Genomic DNA, 7992 nt, shown 5'->3' with positions numbered 1-7992 from the left:
ACAAGGCTTGCCACCGATGAGAGGAATTCAACATAGAATTGACTTAATTCCGGGAGCAAGTCTTCCTAATCTTCCACACTATCAAATGAGCCCAAAGGAGCATAATATATTGAAGGAGAAAGTGGAGGAATTGCTGCAAAAGGGGCACATTCGAGAAAGTATTAGCCCATGTGTTGTACCAGCCCTACTCGCGCCAAAGAAAGATGGATCTAACTGTTTTCTAGAGTCTTCTAGTTGTGAGTAGCTATGAGTAGAATGGTGAACCTTAAATAATGTTTCTAGAGTATTCAGCTATAAGTAGAAAGTATGTGAAGGCTTCCCAAAGCTCTATAAATAGAGGTCCTCACCTCTACTTTGTACCCAGACTATGTACCCACTATCTATAATAGAACTTGTTGTTCTTATCTAAGATCTTGGAGTAGATCTTGTGATCCAGGAGTTCTGGATTGAACTCTTGCTGCCATATCGGCCTACATTCGCCTCTAGAGCGATATCTAGCGCAGCACGTTGAAGTTGTTCCTTCAACACTTGTGCTATACACATTGTAGCAGCAAAGTGGAGTTGCTCCTCCACAACCTTTGTGCTGCTTCACCACCACAACATCGAGACCACGCCGCCGAGTAGCATGCCGCCATGGCAGCCAGCCAACCGATGACTTCACTCAGATCCAAATCGCTGAGCACCATGCTGCCGTCTCTTGCGTGCTGGTCGCCGCCGATACTCACAACCCGTTTGGAGGCGCAGCTCTCCTTTTTTTCAGAAAAAGGACGGGCAAGGGGGTATATTCGAGTCAATGCATAAACGTAAAATTACTTGCATCCCATTGCAATTTTACAACCTGGAACAGCTGGCCTTTTTTCCCAAACGTAAAACGATGGCCTGGTAGGACTAGGACGAAACATCGATCAACCAGGGTGAAGAATAAGTAATTCTTCACCCTGGGTCTTATATATAATGTATGCTAAGAATTCAGCTAATCGACTCCATTCCTGTATCTACAAGCTTACGTGTGTTTTTTGTGCCCATATCATAACATATCCAGATGTTATTGTTTTACATACAAAAAATGGAGTGAACAAACAGGCTAGCTGCCGCACGAACTTATGAGTTCAGACACTAGCAAATTCTATTCACTGATCATTTCAAATAGGTAATCGCTTATATCCGGCGCGCCGGCCGAACGTTCCGCCGGACGCCTCGCTCGCAAACATACTAAGTTCCGTCGTGCACGCGACCACGTAACTCTTGGCCCCACGCACGCTGCTTTCTCCTTTGTCTTATCTCCCCGCAACGCAGCACGCAGCCACTCGTTCTTGTCTGTCTCTCTCTGCTAGCTCCCAATCCCCTACCTCCAAACTCCCAGCCATGGCTGGTGAGCGACTCCCTGATAATCTGGAACCGGTGCACCTACACGGCTTGCTCGGCGCCCAACCTCGTCGCTCCGTCGTTGCCGGCGAGACCATCTCCCATCCCCGCGGATCCCAGCGATCTCTTCCGCCCAACTCCAGCTTCGAGTCCCGCCGACGCAGCTACAGGGACCGGCCTTCAGGGGCTACAACGGCGAGTGGTCGTGCTGCGCACAGACTTGCTACAATCGCCGTCGACGGCTGCTAAGACGAGCGGTGGTGGTGGTGCGCACCGGCCAAGGCATGACGATTTTTTTGCTGGAACCCGTGTCCTTGTGTGCTACAACCGGCCACAAAATTTGCTACAACCGTGCTCACCAGAACTACAACCGGCAACGTCGTCGTCGACATTCTTTTTTTTTTTGCTACAACCATGCTTGCATATGCTACACTACAACCGTGATCACCAGAGCTACAACCGGTGACGCTATCGTCGACTATTTTTCGCTACAACCATGCTCGCAGATGTTACAACCGTGCTCACCGGACTTGCAGCGGCGACGCCATCATCGACGATTTGCTACAACCGGGCGGTAGGGATGCTGGAACCATTGGATTTTTTGCAGCAAGGGTAGACAGAGGTAACGACTCACAATCCTCTGATTTTTGCTGGAACCGACTAGTAGTGGAGCTACAACCATGTGATGTAGATGCTGGAACTGTTATTGATGGAAGCTGGAACCGTAGTTTTGTTGTGCTCCAACTGACGAAGCGGCACTGAGACAACGACGGGTGCCACCGCGGTGGGCTGCAACCAGCACCATCAAAAGCTACATCCACTGTTTTGTTTTGCTACAAAGGTTTGCCGAAACTATAACGCAAGAGACGACGACGAGGGCCGGCGGACGGGCACCGGTGCGCCCGAGCGTTGACGGCGAGGGGCAGAGGAGCGTCGCAACCCGGTGCTGCAACCATTGGGGCCGCGGGCTACAACCCTTTGGCGGCCTGTGCTAGGAACAGCGTTGCCGGAGCAGCGACGCATCTATGGCCAGGAGCTGCAAGACAGGTAGCGATGGTGAGTGACCTGAACGTGGCGATGGGGAAGGCTACAAGCGCACCGTCAACAGCGAGAGGCGCGCTCCCATGGCTAGGACCATGGTCGCCGTCGGCGCTCCCCGTCGCTCCTTTCTAGCGTATCTGGGGAAGAAGACAGTCTAGCGTATTTGGGGAAGAAGACATACGCAGGATGAGAACGAAGCATAGGCTCGATCTGGACGGTGAGTGGGTAGTGCATCGAACGCTCAGGGTGCGACCGGCCCAAACTTTGGGCCGGCGCACCGGCGCCCATCATTGCCCTTTCAAATACACTGGTTCAACGGTTTGTATGTTCTGACTTTCTCAATTCCTTATGTCGTCGCCGGCTAGAAAGATTGGATCTGAAACAACGGCAACGAATTCTATTACAAAAAAAAAAAAGATTGGATCTGAACTACATGCAGACGTGCCACAGAAGAGCTGTTTCCTCCAAAGAGCCACGAGGAAGAGAAAACTAATCTTCAGAAGGAGAACATGTTCGAAGCAAACTGTGTCATAATAATCAAAGATGTTATTGTCTATTTTGCAATTATACAAGGGTCTCTATTCTCTAAGCATTGTTTTCTTTTGAACTAAGTACCTTGTGTTTTCATAGCCTTTTGAACTTATCTCCTTTCAGTCATAATAATATCCCTCTGCTTAGGTGTTAAGTTGCTGCATCTATTATTCATCTACTTCTTTATGAAGAAAACTATTGAAGGACATGCATGAAACTGCTTGTTAAATAAAACTTCTGGTCCACCAGCTCCTTTCTCGATCCACTATTTATTTTTTTAACAAAAGAAAAAACAAAAATGCACACACGGGCTCCCTCATGGGCGCTGCGTGCCACCGCGCCATTCCCTGCTAGTATCCAAATTAAACAGGGTAGCAGAAGGTCGTAGAGATAGGTACCAGATGGCAGCAGGATTCCCAGGCAAACTGATCATGCAGAGGTGGCAAGAGAAGCTTTGAACCACCAAAGGGCCAGGACACATACAATAGAGGCAGCTCGAGAGGAGAACATCAGTAGAATACTGAATAGGAGGCAGCTGCTCAGTGTTGCGCCCCAGGGGCCAGGGCGTGTAACTACTTTTAGACAACGCAAAACACGTAAGTCCATTAAATCCTCAGGGAAAAACCACCTCAAATAACCACCTAGAAAGATATTAAAATGAACAATACCAGTTATACCTCTCTGCTCTGGAACACTGCTGGGGTCAAACATCTGTCTCAGCACTCGTTGCTGAGCCTCCTGTCACCTAGCAGGATCACTCGCCGCAAACACTCGGTGACACTCTTCCCATTGTCTTCCTTCCTGAGACAAGATGATCTCTTGTCCTTCTGCGGGGAACAAAATAAGGCATCGGCAAATCAGCTTTGAACAAGCCCATTATCTGGAGACAGATGGTCCAATACAGCACAAACCTCAAATGCTGATCCAAAGGTAAAAAATCCACCGGAAGATATTCAAAAGTTTTGATATAATCTCGGAAATTTATAAGAAAATTCTGCACTTCAACAGTTACAATAGGAAGTTCATAACGAAATCCTATGGTTTAAACAGTTACAACAGGAATTTCATAAGGAAATTCCCTATTCAAAGAAGCTTATTCTGAAGACTAATTTTCAAAGTCCCTGCTTATTGCTCAAGCTAACTGCTTCTTCAGGAAGGGCCTTCGAGGACAGAACCAAGAGTATGGCCAGCAACCATTCTCCTGCTTGTGCACCTCAGGGTAAGGTATATCGTCCACATCCCCCGTCCCCAGATCAAACACGATTGCCCAATGCTTCCTGTACTTGGGGAGATTGTGCACCAGGTAGTAAATGCAATTCCCCCTGATCGCAGGGTACTCCTTGGCAGACAGTGCAACTGCGTCGCCACGGCCGAGGAAGAGCGTGTAGCCGCCGAGGTCAGTCACCCTCTCACCGACCTGGAAGGCGCATCCGAGCGTCCACGACGGCCTGTAGACTTCCATGAGGGACGGGTGGCGGCCGTGGAACAGCAGCACTAGCAGGAGCTCGCCACGGCAGGCCACGACGTGCACTGCACGCACGCGTTCCTTGACAGACATGCGGGTAACCAACGACTCTGACAACTGACTAGGGGACATGCCCAAGCACTCGAGGAGCACGGGAGGAGACGTTGTGCCGAGCTTGAGATCGTAGATGGACAGGTTAGACATGCGGTCTATGCAGTATATGTTCCCCGCATGGAATTCGACGCTGTGGAGTTTTGCACAAGGAACCTTGGCCGGGCCGCTCCAGGCGGCGTCCCCGGGCCGCCAGAAGAAGATGATATGCGCCCGGGGCCGTCTGAGCTGGGTCGCGACGGCCATCCAGTGCGACGACTCGAGCGGGTCGTCGGAAAGGAAGACCTGTATGACTGAAGACAGGCATGGAAGCGGGATCTCGGTGCCGGAGTGGGGCTCCCACAGCACGAGCCGCGTGGGGGATCGGACATCGTCCGCAAGGGCGAGCCAGCCGCGAGGCGTGCCGCAGCAGTACGGGAGGCCGGGTGGGGCCGCCTTGAAGTCGACGCCCGGGACGCCGCGAGGGAGCTGGAGGGAGTACTCGCCGACTGGGCTCAGTCCGTCGGGGGCCTGTCGGGCGGCGACGACCCACGGGCGGTAGGCGGCCGGAGGAGAAATTGAGGCTCGCCAGTGGGCGCATACCTGGTGGGCGTGGAGCTGGTCTGCGTCGGTGTTCAGGCGACCCGAGATCTCATTGAGAATATTGGCGGGGAGGGAGGACCAGCCGGCGGCCATCGCCGCTTCTCTTTTTCAGTTCGGCGTGCCTGATCTATTACCGGCGGGGTTTCCAGCTGTTTTGTGTAAAACCCCGTATTCCTTCGTACGTGTAGCATTATTGTTTATCGAGGCACAGTAATTGTTTGATACGGTTTCTAGTTAGTTTGATTCGGCTTCTGGTTGGGCAAAAGGTGGTGCGTCGATTATGAACTCGATTAAAAATCTACTCAGACTGGCAAACTTAACATTGATAATGTTTAGATTTGTTTACAACACATTTAGATGTGTCTTAGTTATTGTATAAAATCAAGAATAAAAGAGATGGTCTCACAGGCCTTTATGTTGTAAAGCTGGATACCCACAAGGCCTATAATAGAGTCGTATGAATTTTTCAAGAAATATGATATAATAACAAAACTGGGGTTCCATGATCATGAGTTAATCTGATTATGAATTGTGTGAGTTCAGTTAAATACACGATCAGATACAACTTCAAGAAACTGAGAGCTTTTTACCTACCAGTTTACGGCCTGATAACATAATTTCTTCGGAACAGAGCGCTTTTGTCCCTGGGCGGATGACTACGGATAATGTGTTAATTGTTTTTGAGTGCATTCACTTTATTCATCAGGAGAAAGGCCTTGATAAGAGCTTTTGTGCTTATAAGCTAGATTTGTCTAAGTGACGGTATCCTAAATAAGGGGTTACTAATCCAGTCGGCCCATTCTCCTCGGGTTGGGCCGATGGCCCTCATTCGTGGTCAAAATGGGCCGATGGGCCCTCATTCGAGCGGGTCGTCGGAAAGGAAGACCTGTATGACTGAAGACAGGCATGGAAGCGGGATCTCGGTGCCGGAGTGGGGCTCCCACAGCACGAGCCGCGTGGGGGATCGGACATCGTCCGCAAGGGCGAGCCAGCCGCGAGGCGTGCCGCAGCACTACAGGAGGCCGGGTGGGGCCGCCTTGAAGTCGACGCCCTGGACGCCGCGAGGGAGCAGGAAGGAGTACTCGCCGACTGGGCCCTGCCCGTCGGGCGCCTGTCGGGCGGCGACGACCCACGGGCGGTAGGCAGCCGGACGAGGAATGGTGGCTCGCCAGTCGGCGCATACCTGGTGGGCTTGGAGCTGGTCTGCGTCGGTGTTCAGGCGACCCGAGATCTCATTGAGAATATCGGCGGGGAGGGAGGACCAGCCGGCGGCCATCGCCGCTTCTCTTTTTCAGTTCGGCGTGCCTGATCTATTACCGACGAGGTTTCCAGCTGTTTTGTGTAAAACCCCGTATTCCTTTGTACGTGTAGCATTATTGTTTATCGAGGCACAGTAATCGTTTGATACGGTTTCTAGTTAGTTTGATTCGGCTTCTGGTTGGGCAAAAGGTGGTGCGTCGGATATGAACTCGATTAAAAATCTACTTAGACTGGCAAACTTAACATTGATAATGTTTAGATTTGTTTACAACACATTTAGATGTGTCTTAGTTATTGTATAAAATCAAGAATAAAAGAGATGGTCTCACAGGCCTTTATGTTGTAAAACTGGATACCCACAAGGCCTATAATAGAGTCGTATGAATTTTTCAAGAAATATGATATAATAACAAAATGGGGTTCCATGATCATGAGTTAATCTGATTATGAATTGTGTGAGTTCAGTTAAATACACAATCAGGTACAACTTCAAGAAACTGAGAGCTTTTTACCTACCAGTTTACGGCCTAATAACATAATTTCTTCGGAACAGAGCGCTTTTGTCCCTGGGCGGATGACTACGGATAATGTGTTAATTGTTTTTGAGTGCATTCACTTTATTCAGCAGGAGAAAGGCCTTGATAAGAGCTTTTGTGCTTATAAGCTAGATTTGTCTAAGTGACGGTATCCTAAATAAGGGGTTACTAATCCAGTCGGCCCATTCTCCTCGGGTTGGGCCGATGGGCCCTCATTCGTGGTCAAAATGGGCCGATGGGCCCTCATTCGAGCGGGTCGTCGGAAAGGAAGACCTGTATGACTGAAACTGAAGACAGGCATGGAAGCGGGATCTCGGTGCCGGAGTGGGGCTCCCACAGCACGAGCCGCGTGGGGGATCGGACATCGTCCGCAAGGGCGAGCCAGCCGCGAGGCGTGCCGCAGCACTACGGGAGGCCGGGTGGGGCCGCCTTGAAGTCGACGCCCTGGACGCCGCGAGGGAGCAGGAAGGAGTACTCGCCGACTGGGCCCTGCCCGTCGGGCGCCTGTCGGGCGGCGACGACCCACGGGCGGTAGGCAGCCGGACGAGGAATGGTGGCTCGCCAGTGGGCGCATACCTGGTGGGCTTGGAGCTGGTCGGCATCGGAGATCAGGCGACCCGAGATCTGATTGAGAAGATCCGCCGGGAGAGAGGACCAACCGCCGGCCATCGCAAGGAAAAAGGCGGCTCCTTTCCTCTTCTTCTTTTTCAATGGGGTGTGCTAGTACTTTTTTTGATAATTGCGAGCGGGTTTCCTGCAAGTTTTATAAGGCACAGGTCGGGACAGAAAACAACTCGTTTTGTTATGGCACAGGTCGGGAGTACTCCCTCCGTCCGAAAATACTTGTCATTGAAATGGATGTATTTAGATGTATTTTAGTTGTAGATACATCTATTTTCATTCATTTTGATGACAAGTATTTCCGGACAGAGGGAGTACGTATTAGGTACGGATGAAAGATAGGAGTATCTTGCTAAGCAATCATCTTTGGTTCCTCTCTTCTACTACTAGTACTCCCTCCATTCCAAAATATAATGTGCCCGCGCTTCCCGAAGTTAAACTTTGACCATAAATTTAACGAACGAGACCGACTGCGACGGA

General features: G+C 50.6%; 2 protein-coding genes and 1 pseudogene across 3 annotated transcripts; all 3 read right to left on the bottom strand.

The window, feature by feature from the left end:
• Positions 1-2477: 2477 nt before the first annotated feature.
• Positions 2478-5544, bottom strand: LOC119271025. 2 transcript variants are annotated; one of them, XR_005134402.1, is made up of 3 exons: positions 5096-5544; positions 3615-3764; positions 2478-3509 (listed from the first exon to the last, which is right to left on the bottom strand). XR_005134402.1 is itself a non-coding variant. In XM_037552997.1 (2 exons), the coding sequence occupies exon 1, from the start codon at positions 5186-5188 to the stop codon at positions 4070-4072; it is 1119 nt and encodes a 372-aa protein (XP_037408894.1). In that variant the 5' UTR covers positions 5189-5468; the 3' UTR covers positions 2478-3509; positions 3615-4069. The 2 variants fall into 2 exon arrangements, 1 of the variants encoding a protein (XP_037408894.1); XM_037552997.1 differs by having other exon boundaries at positions 3615-5468.
• A 407-nt stretch (positions 5545-5951) lies between these two features.
• Positions 5952-6371, bottom strand: LOC119286358 (annotated as a pseudogene).
• A 547-nt stretch (positions 6372-6918) lies between these two features.
• LOC119286271 (putative F-box protein At1g65770) lies at positions 6919-7623 on the bottom strand. Its single transcript, XM_037565678.1, is given in 1 exon segment — positions 6919-7623. A coding segment is annotated over 1 exon segment (426 nt). The 5' UTR covers positions 7561-7623; the 3' UTR covers positions 6919-7134.
• Positions 7624-7992: the final 369 nt, after the last annotated feature.

The sequence above is a fragment of the Triticum dicoccoides genome, chromosome 1A, assembly GCF_002162155.2.
Source record: "Triticum dicoccoides isolate Atlit2015 ecotype Zavitan chromosome 1A, WEW_v2.0, whole genome shotgun sequence".
Classification (NCBI taxonomy): domain Eukaryota; kingdom Viridiplantae; phylum Streptophyta; class Magnoliopsida; order Poales; family Poaceae; genus Triticum; species Triticum dicoccoides.
The sequence above is the reverse complement of the archived record's forward strand: the minus strand, read 5'-3'. Positions and strand labels throughout refer to the sequence as shown.

Excerpts from the sequence above, each read along its gene's own strand:
- LOC119271025 (XM_037552997.1), bottom strand. The coding sequence starts at position 5,188 with ATGGCCGCCGGCTGGTCCTCCCTCCCCGCCAATATTCTCAATGAGATC.